Source organism: Haliotis cracherodii, unplaced genomic scaffold (genome assembly GCF_022045235.1).
Source record: "Haliotis cracherodii isolate W230 unplaced genomic scaffold, xgHalCrac1.p SCAF_1, whole genome shotgun sequence".
Taxonomy (NCBI): domain Eukaryota; kingdom Metazoa; phylum Mollusca; class Gastropoda; order Lepetellida; family Haliotidae; genus Haliotis; species Haliotis cracherodii.
Window position 1 is genome coordinate 68,558,530 of NW_027266264.1, and position 12,276 is coordinate 68,570,805.

The window sequence follows — 12,276 nt, forward strand, 5'->3', positions numbered from 1 at the left end:
CTCCTGACAGTATGGTGTGTCTCGTAACATTTGGCAAAGTCAGCCGATTTTGTCTAGTCGTATTACAATCAAGACTATGTCGTGACAGATTCTGCTGTATCGGATCAAAATCGTAACAATGTCCTGTGTTGTCTGGAAGATGTCCTGTGGATCGTGACGCAGTCGTGATGAACACCATGCATTGTTTATTGCTGTTTCTTGGCGATTGAGTCCAGATTGTGTCCAGATTTTGCCAAATACAAGTCGTCTTTGTCGCTTCACTGTATGGTCACTATCTGATCTCTGTCGGATCGCATTGGGAAGAATCGGGATGCTGTCGGGACAGATTCGGTCGTTTTTTACCATGCGGAAGATACAAATCGGATGAGATTTGGATTAAGAATGGGAGAATCATGACAAATTCGGCTGGAAATGGCTGAATCAGGACGCTTCCTGAACAATATCTTATTGTTTGTAAATTTCCCTCCACGAATCACAGGATCTTGATCAGACTTTTGACAAATTTTAATCGTGAATGGTCCCATCAAGGATGGCAGTAATAATCCTGAATGTGTGACTGAGCCCTTACACACAGTAGTTATTCCCAGTTAGAACAGGTCCGCAGCACCCGATGTCTGTCACTCAAGACAACTACCGGTAAATGGGCAGTATTAAACAACAGATTGTTTTCATTGAATTAAGCACCCTGTTCCAACAAGGGCCCCATGACCAATCTGTTAGTAAGTTATATAAGCACCCTCTTCATGTGTACATGACACAACTGCTTACAGAAAAAAAATAATTTTAATGTGTGTATGGTTTTAACAAGAGCCCCCTCCTCCCCAAGTTAATTTTCAAAGTAGCCGGGGAGCTTATTACCACAGTTACAGTATGAGGCACTGGGAATCTATGATGGCCTGACCCCTATAAACTTGATGGATCACATTGTTGCCAGGATGTTCAACAGGTTATATGTGAAGATATTTCCAGCAACACATAATCTACTTACCCTCTCTCTATGAGGATGGTGTCCCTCCATGGCCTCTTCATGGGGACAAATCCTCCATTCGCCTCCCTACAGGGACACACACAACATGTGAAGACTGTCTAAACACCACTGGACAGTCTTGTCAGTTATATCACAACATTTCAGCTTTGAAGAAATGTCCACAAGGGCTGTGGAAACTTAATAAAATACCCAAATGTAGTTCGGTAAAATCAACTGAATACCAAAGTGAATACATCTTGATTTAAATGATAATGTATGATATAAGGTAAAAGTGCTATGTACACTGATGCAGGGGTGGATGACACAGAGTGATGGCTAAAATATCTGCTGAATCGCATAGACCGCTTAGTTTACAGATGCCAAAAAAAGATGAGTTCTACCATATTAGACGGATTCATTTCACTGGTGAAATAAATAAAAGACACAAGAAATCTTGTTTTCAGACAAGTGGGGCTATAGTTAGACATCATGGGATTTGGTACATAATATGATTTTGTTTAATTATGATGGCACAATATCGTGAAAACTTTCCACAGCAATATTTACACATACAGCAGCTGATCCTTGGCCATCCTGAGAAGCCGAAGCATGGACCGGCCATCCATCTGCTCAGGTGTTGGCACCCCTGCGATATCCAGGATTGTCGGGGCCAGGTCCACGGTAGCTACAGGATTGTTGATCCTAGGGAGACACAAAACAAAACTCTCATCCTCATCAGTTGATTTTTGTTTGCTTGTTAGCTTGTTTGTTTGTATGTTTGTTGTTAATTGCCCCACGCAGCAATAATCCAGCTATATGACAGCAGTCTGTAAATAATCGAGTCTGGACCAGACAATCCAGTGACAGACATCACGAACATCGATCCATGCAATTGGAATATGATGACATGCAACAACCAAGTCAGCGAGCCTGACCAACTGATCCCGTTAGTCGCCTCTTACGACAAACATATATGGCAAGCATGGGTTGCTGAAGGCCTTTTCCACCCCCGATCTTCACGGGTCTCAACAGTTGAACCTTTGTGACCTGGGCCCACTTGCACAAAGCGATCTTAGCGCTAAGATGATTGTAACTTCCATACCTTAACATAGGCTTACAATAGTCTTAGCGCTAAGATCGCTTTGTGCAAGTGGGCCCTGGGCTTCCACTGAGTGAATAGTATTTCAGTTATATCAGGGCATGTAAGCCTATTGTATCATAATAAATGCACTTATTATGCGGCAAATTAACATCACCAAGTGAATGCTCATTTCTCTACAATATTATTAACCCGGTGAATTGATAAGTGTTTACTCAATTTACATTCTCATCTCCCTGGGGAGTATGCAAATTTATGTGAGATGAAAGCCTCAGGCATACACCACTTCACAAACTTCGTATGACTGAGTAATTAATATTTTAAAGCTAGGTGAATTGAAAGCTTGTCTCCGCATTGTTTTGATGTAAAATGCTTTATATCGATGGTGTATTTACAATTCACTTTCCATGACATGTTATGGAAGTAAATAATTCATGTAAAAAATGTCGTAATTTGGGGAAGGAAAAGAATCATATCAATACGGTTTGCAATTCTGCCATGTGGTCACAGACAGATATGTGAATAGAAAGATTTCAAAATGGCTGACTTTTGAAAAAAAAAAAGGTTGTACAAATCTTCTGCTTCACGGATTCAATTGCTTTACATTGCTAAACATGTTCTCAGGTGGACAACAACATACACTGTCCTCGGCATGATACCAGGGCCTCTCATTATCATGGGGATCCGGATGTCGAAGTCATATGGCATGGCCTTGCCCTTGACGAGCCCATACTGTCCCAGATGGTAGCCGTGGTCGGAGGTGTAGATGATGTAGGTGTTGTCAAGCTCTCCAAGCATCTTCAGCTCATTGTAAACCTGATGAAAACAAAACTTGCACCTCAAACTTTCAACTATCAATAATGACAAGAATTTTCACACAATTCTTCCTGTATAGCTGTCAGAAAAGGGACGATTTTACTCCTCTTCTCTCACTGTTGTACTGCAGTTCACATGGCTTGGATATCCATGAACAAGCTTCACAAACTGACCATGCTTGATTACTCAGTGCATTAAATACCCTAGACCCAATTGCTACTAGGGCTTTATTCTATTAAAATGCCATAATGCTAAATATAGTTATCCAATTAAATTACACACATATGCCTGAGAAACTCTGTTGGAAGTGAGAGTTAGACAGTTGCAATGACATCCTCTGGCAAGTGAAGCAAGGACAGAAAATGGGGCCAGAGTATTTTAATTATAACTGGAGATATAACACAATAAAGGAAAAGAATGCATCTCCTGGTCTTGTGATAGAAGTTTTTGGTTCTTCTTTTATTATGTTTGTAAAATGATGTTTGCAAATGGATGCTTGTAATTCATCTTTGTAAAAATAATTAATGAAAACTGATGTTTGCAAATTGATGTTTGTAAAATGATGTTTATAAACTGGTGTTCAAAAACTGTTGTTTGTAAATTGGTGTTAGTAAACTGCTTCTGTCCTCACCTTCTCCACAAGGTCATCAACAGACTGCAACGTCTGTAGCCGCTTCCTCTGCAGCATGTCGGTGAAGTGGCGATACAGTGGTGTCATGGACGCTGTGTACTGCAGAAGCCATTGCTTGTCTGGGTTTGGAGCAAAGTTCCAGCTCGGTGTCCTACACAAAACAAGTACCATACTAATTTGGGCATGAGTTCAGCATCTTCCACTTAAAGATAGCATTATGTCGCTGTGTGATTATTTTATCGGCAAAAGCCTGAAATAGTTCTTACTGATACTATCATATCCATGTTTGAGTAGACATTATTAACACAGCTCTTAATGTGTAAAAAGTAGAAACCTTTCCGGTATTCTGTCTTTCGGACAAAACATACTAGTATAGGAAAGCTAGTCCTGCCAGGACATGTTTTCATACTAATACATGTTCTTCACAGAAGATTTCCAAAACATTGAAATCTCTACATTGAATTCAGTAAATAATCCAATCTGGACCTGACACAGGAGTGGCAAATGACCAACAATCACTACCACCATGACTCCTCACATCCCATAATGTAGTCCAGTCCTTCTCAATTTTAGTCAGCTTAAGTGAGTAGGCTTTCACACCACCTTCGACCATACTTCAGCAATATCATGGCAGCTGACACCAGCTTCACAAATTGTACCCACTAGGACTAAAACCCAGGTCTTTGGTGAGAAGAGCTAGTGCTCCAACCACTAGCCTACCCCTTTGTCTGTTCACAAGAAGCTACTACCTTGAGTTACAGTTCTCTAACCAAACAGGCCTGTTGTAAATAATGAATTCAATGTCAATTTAATGCCCACATTAAGTATTATGATTGCTGTATGTTTTATGCGGCTTTTTAAAAATATTCCAGCAATATCACGGTCATCTTCCCGAGGCAAGAGAGTTAACTGACTTTAAAATTTCCACCCTTGCCGAACTAGACTGGAATTCCTGGGCTCGATCATAGCGCCACCAGCGATTGGTCTATGCATAGACTCAATGCTGGTACTTGCATCAACTTACTAAATTTTATAGTTTACCTGCTCCAGAAATAGTTGTGTTTCTACAATCTATTTTCCAGATTAAGCATGGTAGTCGAGATAAGGAGTACTCCCAATTACCAGGGGTTAAAACATGAAGCCTCCCGATCGGTTTAACTGGGAGCTATGCATGCCAATAAGGTAATTACGGTGTTCAATAACCGCCCCATTGTGGGCCTCTTGGACAGTGTGGAAGTCTGCACACATCTTGTACCTGTGGGAGGTGCTGTTTTTGAACATGTGTTGATACTGTGGGGCAGCATCTTCAGGTCCGTGAGGGGCAGGCACACTCAACACCATCAGCACAGGCCTGCAACATCAACAACACTGGATGTAGTGTACTGCAGCCCTGATGGGAGACAACTCTTCAGTGCTTGTGTCTGTCTGGGACATTATTTCTGCATGTGTTGGAATAACTGTATTCTTATGAACTGTAGAGAGTTAGAAATGTTGCTTAATAATGCTCTGTTTGTGTGTGTGTGTGTGCATGTGTGTGTGTGTGCACCTGTGTGCGCGTGCGTCTGTGTGTCCCTGTGTGCTTTCTTAGGGATTTTGTTTGTACCATGGTTCATGGACATAAAATTTGAAAAATTATTATTTTGTTCCTGCTTATTAACTAATTTCAGTATCCATAATAAACTTAAATATACAGATAACGGACTCTTTTCCATTTCTTTTTTATTTCACACGACCGCCATTTTGTTTAATGCCACTTTCAGCAAGCTTCCAGACAGAGCGGAGTGGAGGAGTCGCCATGGTAGTCACACACAGCACAACATGGGGACTGGAACCAGTGTCTGCTGCATAATGAGCCAATAACACACTGACCCATTTCAAAACTAGAAAATTGGGTGACCTGAATATTTGGAGCAGGCATACAGTCTTATATTTGCACAGTTGAAAAAGTGCACTAAATGTATGAGAATTTTAATACTTTTTCTCTAAGATAATATACGACATGCCATGGTGTGTAACTGAAATGGGATGGCTGTGAACCAACAATATTCTTGTAATCCTAAGTCAACTTTGTTCGCAAAATGGAAAAAAACAGGAACATAATAATTACTAGTAGAATGTATCACTGCACAATCACTGAAAACTACAGGAGTTGTCTCCACATTTACAAGTAGGAACAAGGCCTTTCAGTGCTCAAGATGAGCTACTGGCAGGACTACTCACCTGGTAGGGTAATACTGTTTGCTTTGTTTAAGGAATGTAACACTGTCATTAGCTATGAGATCTGTCAGATAGTCACTGTAATAATTATCTTGATGTTTAATTTTCCTCCCATTGAAGTTGATTGAATAATTGTAGTAGCGGGAGTTCCGAATTAGTCCGACCCATTCTTTCCAGCCGGGCGGGATGTATGTTCCATTGTACTCATTTAAATATTTCCCAAAATAACCTGAAACAGAAACACAAGCACTGAAATCCTACTCTATCCAACAAAAACATGATACAGAGATTTAACCAGACCTGCATTGAGGACAATACGGGTAAGGCCCCAAGTCTGCAGCAAAAGTCAGTAATAATTCCCAAATTCATATTTATGTAATCATCAGTAATGTTATGGCTTTGTAGAAGAGACTTGTATTACACTACAGGAGCAATAAAGAGGAAGTGGCTTTAAAGCCAAGTTTTACATTAAGGTGAGGTGAAATGGGGTTTAACGTCGCGTCAGTTGTACATTAAAGCAGTGAATGCAATGTTAAGATACAGTGTTAAAATATCTCTGTATTAAAGAAAATATAAACTTTAAAAAATCACAATTTCAAACAATGTAATGATTTTTCCCAAGTTGCCTGCTGAAGGCACTGTGTCTGGAATCCAAGATAAAGCCTGTTGTAGCATTACATGGGATGGGAACACAAACTGGTTAAACCTATACTTCATCATCGTTGATCTTAGATATTGGTTTTGAGGAACAAGCTGCATTCAAGTTAGGTTCGTAAGTTCAAGAAGTGCAAGAACCAAAAAAGATTTTTAACAAATAAACCGAGACTTCCCTCTTAAAATAACCCTGCCCTCCTCTTTGCCTTAGCCCTATCTCCAGCTACCCCTCCCCCCCCCCCCCCCCCCCCCACACACACACCAAGAAATGAAAATAGTCAATCAAATAACTACTCTGAATCTTAATCAACTTGTCTTAAAAAACAAAAAAATAAACAGGGTTGATTGATGATCAATCCAGAAGTCACAAAAATCAATGCAAATCTAATAACAAGAATATTGCATTTTTTAAATTCCTGTGAATTAAAAGGTTATTTGTTCATTTTCCTCGAAAAACTGTTTCAACAAAAATTTAAATACAAACTACAAATAGTCCCAATACATAATTTTCTGCAGCATTCAGATATCACATGATCACGAAATAGCTACTGTCAAACTCATGATTGAGGGACCTGAATGGGTATATCTACCCACAGAACCATTCATCATGGTAACATCTCAAGAAGTGTACAAATGAGTGTACAGCTGATTGCTGACAGAGAATGGTGGTGAAGGAGTATGCTACAAAATGAAGGCCATTTGGTAATGGCGACATGTCCAGTGTCCCATGATTAGCAACAATTAGAATTGTAGGAGATGTCACAGACAGGAATATGGATTATATAGAGCACAAGAAAATACTTTTGACAAATGGTTGGTCACTACATCGGTCAGGTGGAGTACATCTATATGCCGACAAAGCATTGTAAAGTATACAGTTATAGAGGTGTGAAACTCTTGTGCTTCGAGAAACATGTTCATTTCAGCATAACAGGTGTCAGTGATCTAAGACAGATGGAGAACTTGTGTCAGTGATCTAAGATAGATGGAGAACTTGTGTCAGTGATCTAAGATAGATAGAGACCTTGTGCCAGTGATCTAAGATAGATAGAGACCTTGTGTCAGTGATCTAAGATAGATAGAGACCTTGTGTCAGTGATCTAAGATAGATTGAAATCTTGTGCCAGTGATCTAAGATAGATAGAGACCTTGTGCCAGTGATCTAAGATAGATAGAGACCTTGTGTCAGTGATCTAAGATAGATAGAGACCTTGTGCCAGTGATCTAAGATAGATAAAGACCTTGTGTCAGTGATCTAAGATAGATAGAGACCTTGTGTCAATGCTCTAAGATAGATAGAGACCTTGTGTCAGTGCTCTAAGATGGATATAGAACTTGTTGGTGATCTAAGATAGACAGAGAACTTGTGCCAGTGATCTAAGATAGATAGAGAACTTGTGTCAGTGCTCTAAGATGGACACAGAACTTGTGTTGGTGATCTAAGATAGACAGAGAACTTGTGTCAATGCTCTAAGATATATAGAGACCTTGTGCCAGTGATCTAAGAAAGATGGAGAACTTGTGTCAATGCTCTAAGATGGATAGCGAACTTGTGCCAGTGATCTAAGATAGACAGAGAACTTGTGTCAATGCTCTAAGATAGACAGAGACCTTGTGCCAGTGATCTAAGATAGATGGAGAACTTGTGTCAATGCTCTAAGATAGATAAAGACCTTGTGTCCGTGCTGTAAGATGGATAGAGAAATTGTGTTGGTGATCTAAGATAGACAGAGAACTTGTGCCAGTGATCTAAGATAGATAGAGACCTTGTGTCAGTGCTTTAAGATAGATAGAGAACTTGTGCCAGTGATCTAAGATAGATAGAGACCTTGTGCCAGTGATCTAAGATAGATAAAGATCTTGTGCCAGTGATCTAAGATAGATAGAGACCTTGTGCCAGTGATCTAAGATAGATAGAGACCTTGTGTCAGTGCTTTAAGATAGATGGAGAACTTGTGCCAGTGATCTAAGATAGATAGAGAACTTGTGCCAGTGATCTAAGGAAAACCTTGTGCCAGTGATCTAAGATAGATAGAGAACTTGTGCCAGTGATTAAGATAGATAGAAAACTTGTGTTGGTGATCTAAGATAGACATAGAAATTGTGCCAGTGATCTAAGATAGATAGAGACCTTGTGTCAGTGATCTAAGATAGATAGAGAACTTGTGTAAATGCTCTAAGATAGATAGAGACCTTGTGCCAGTGATCTAAGATAGATAGAGACCTTGTGCCAGTGATCTAAGATAGATAGAGACCTTGTGCCAGTGATCTAAGATAGATAGAGTACTTGTGTCAGTGATCTAAGATAGATAGAGACCTTGTGCCAGTGATCTAAGATAGATAGAGACCTTGTGCCTGTGATCTAAGATAGACAGAGAACTTGTGCCAGTGATCTAAGATAGATAGAGAACTTGTGTTGATGATCTAAGATAGATAGAGACCTTGTGTTGATGATCTAAGATAGATAGAGACCTTGTGCCAGTGATCTAAGATAGATAGAGACCTTGTGCCAGTACTTTATATGGACATAAACATATCGACATGAGAACAAAGGGCAAGGCAAAACTTTCTATCCTGAATAAGTACTGACACTGCCATCTATTACATAAGCATGAGAAGTCTGATTACCTGTTCTGTAGCCCCTGTCATTAAGGTAGGTGGCAAACGTCCTTGTTTCATGGGTCTGTTGCCACTGTATAGAGGAACAATTGTCATTGTTTGTATACACATTATGATTGTGTGTGTACATGCCTGTCAATATAGAACTCCGTGAAGGGCAACACATGGGTGTCGATGAAAATGAATAATTAAAAAAAGCTCCTTGATTTCGTATCAGCCGATTCAATTTCGGCATGACATCTAACGATCCTAATAATAGGTCCTGATCGTCTGTAAGCACAATAACTATATTAGGCTTTTCACTTTTGTTTCTCCGATGTCTTGGAATCCTATGAAATGGTTTGTTGTTATCATGAAAGCGGTTATTGGCTTCCGCTAGTGTGTAGAACACTATGAGTGTTAGTCCAAAGTGTAGAAGATTCGCCCTCATGGTGATTGGTCAGTTGATGTGCTCAGCAGAGGTCAAGTGATGTCTGGATATGCTGTTTTCATAGTCACAAACCTGAAACAAAACAACTATGTCTGTAATATCAAACAATAATTACCATTCTTAAAAATTCTATGAAGAGTATCTCTATTACATCATTGCCTAAGGTCCTGTGTTTTGGCTGTCATCACAATAAATGTATCTTTATTTTTGCAACAGAAGTCCTCTTCAATGTCAGCTATCCAAGGTCAGGCTTTTGGATAATAGTCTTTCATCGTTAAGTCCCTTTGCACATCCCTAAGGTGGGAAGACCTCACTCCTATCCAATAACCAAACATCAACCTGGATGCCAATCATTGGGGATGTAGGTGGAATTACACACAGGAGGGAAGTTAATTTTCGAAAGCACTACTTTATTTCATTCAACTGTAATTTGTATTTAAATTGTGGCGCATTTTGCAATATAATATAGAACAATTAAAATAATTTCATCCGAATAATTTGATTCAAACGAACTTAATGGTTCACTATCGATGAGCATCAAAAAGACAATTATCCACTAATTCAGAGTCATGGATTCCTAATCAAGTTCATCAGTACTCATTAACAAATTAGTCCTTCTCTGTAACTGCACTGATCAGCACAAGTGTGCATCACAAGGAGAACAGCGTGTAGAACAGCGTGTAAAACAGCGTGTAGAACAGCTGAATCACGTCATCTCCACCAGCGTGAAGAGAGACATCATGGGAGGTGCACTGAACTGGGCTTTAACGTCACGTTTCAGATTATAGTGTGTGTGTGTGTGTGTGTGTGTGTGTGTGTGTGTGTGTGTGTGTGTGTCTTTGCGTGTGTCTCTGTCAGGTATATGTGTTAGAAGATTCTGATTAGAATTGGGCTTCATCAACAGATTGTAAGAAGCGACTAACAGGATCACATTGTCAGGTTCGCTGACTTGGTTCATGCATGTCATCATATCCCATTTGCGTTGATCGATGTTCATGATCTCAGTCAATGAACTGTCTGGTCCAGGATATCAAGAAACCTCTTTCCTAAAGCTGGAATAGCCCTCAGTACAGTGTTAAACAGAACCGAAAATGCTTTACTCCTCATGTTCTATCACTATTCCAGCCAGTCCACAGCAGGGGACACTGAGAATGAGCTCTACAAGTTGTACTGGCGATATACTTGAACATCCCCATAGGATGTTGAAAGAGATACTGCAGGCTATATGACATAAAACCCCATCTACTTACTATTAGGTTACCAAGACCGCTAACACAAAGTGCTTCCAGCAGTACAGTCTTGATAAATCTCACCCCACTTGCAGCTTTTGGTGCAAGCTTGCTTTGTGAGTGAGATCCTGTGACTGTTTCCCGAATCCACTAATCTGGAGCTTTAAGTGAGGGTTCATAATTCTGACATCTTGATGTGAATAGCGCCACATGCTAGCTGCAAGTTGTATACTCCAAAGGGACCTGAACATACACTTATTATAGGTCTGCCATAAACCACAACCCGAGAATGTCTTACATAACATTAACATCTGCCCAGAATCAGGAACAGCCTCTTAAACACATAATAAATGTACTTATTAGCATCATCGTTACTTTTTATGACAGCAAAGTGGAATCACCTGATAAATCACAGATAAACCCACACTGTTTAACACGCGGGGACCATCTCATCTCAGCAACTACCTACATCTAAGTCTTAAACACATCAGATAATATCTAAGGAAGGGGAGTTATGTTTGCCTCCCTATTACCCCCTGCAGCACGACACCTAGACTAAATCCTAAGTCTTGCCAAAAATATAATCTTTCCTAAACTAATGTTTAATCTCGCCAAAAATATAATTTTTACGTAAACTAATGGATAGTCTCGCCAAAAATATAATTTTTACCTTAACTAATGCTAAGTCATGCAAAAAATATAATTTTTACCTAAACCAATTCTTAGTCTCACAAAAAAACACATCCAAATTGTAAAGGAGCCTCGATGAGATGTTAGTTTCAGAACCTGTGGAAAACCTAGACTTGCTTCATTTCAGGCAGTATCATTACATGCAGCAAGGTCTGGGCAGAAGTGGAAATAATATGGTTCAGGAACTGTCAGATGGACTACAGAACACTGTGTCTGGAAGGGTCTGTTGGTGCATGATGGAACCTGTTGGTGGGTGATGGAACCTGTAGGTCTCTACTTTAGCAGTAAGAAGGATCTTGTCCAGAGAGCAGATAGAGGTCTCTACCACAGCAGTAAGAAGGATCTCCTTGTCCAGAGAGCAGATAGAGGTCTCTACCACAGCAGTAAGAAGCATCTCCTTATAGGCCTCTACCACAGCAGTAAGAAGGATCTCCTTGTCCAGAGAGCAGATAGAGGTCTCTACCACAGCAGTAAGAAGCATCTCCTTATAGGCCTCTACCACAGCAGTAAGAAGGATCTCCTTGTCCAGAGAGCTGAGTGTTTTCTAAGAGCAGCCAGCCAATTTCAGTCTGTTGTAGACTTGCACAAGTCTCTATGGCTGTGATTATTAGTTTAAATCATTATTCCTAGATTCTATGAATATACATGTTTATAAAAACAAAATTTCCCTGTAAAAGACTGGCATCCTCAAAGACTTATGTGTCATCCGTTTATCTAGACTTGCCTTATACAAGGATAGAATTACTATACATCCATGGACTTATCATTCAGCAGAGGCTTGGATCAAGGCTAGGTATGTTGATACTGGCTAGGTATGGTGCTCATCTGGTGCTGTCATGACAACCATTTATACTACATACCATCTTACAAAGCTGTCAGGAAATTTCTTTATCACAATGTTAATTGCTACCTAAATATTTGTTG

General features: G+C 39.8%; 1 protein-coding gene across 12 annotated transcripts in view; it reads right to left on the reverse strand.

Annotated features, from left to right (window-relative positions):
• The window catches only part of LOC139463495 (putative extracellular sulfatase Sulf-1 homolog), a 104,589-nt gene that overhangs the window by 29,316 nt on the left and 62,997 nt on the right, over positions 1–12,276 (reverse strand). For all 12 annotated transcript variants that reach the window (XM_071245494.1, XM_071245644.1, XM_071244799.1 and 9 more), the window contains 7 exons: positions 9,013–9,505; positions 5,734–5,959; positions 4,769–4,864; positions 3,514–3,664; positions 2,707–2,882; positions 1,541–1,669; positions 989–1,054 (listed from right to left, as the gene is read on the reverse strand). In XM_071245494.1, the coding sequence (XP_071101595.1) occupies positions 989–1,054; positions 1,541–1,669; positions 2,707–2,882; positions 3,514–3,664; positions 4,769–4,864; positions 5,734–5,959; positions 9,013–9,433 (1,265 nt within the window). In that variant the 5' untranslated portion in view covers positions 9,434–9,505. The remainder of the gene's footprint in view (positions 1–988; positions 1,055–1,540; positions 1,670–2,706; positions 2,883–3,513; positions 3,665–4,768; positions 4,865–5,733; positions 5,960–9,012; positions 9,506–12,276) is intronic.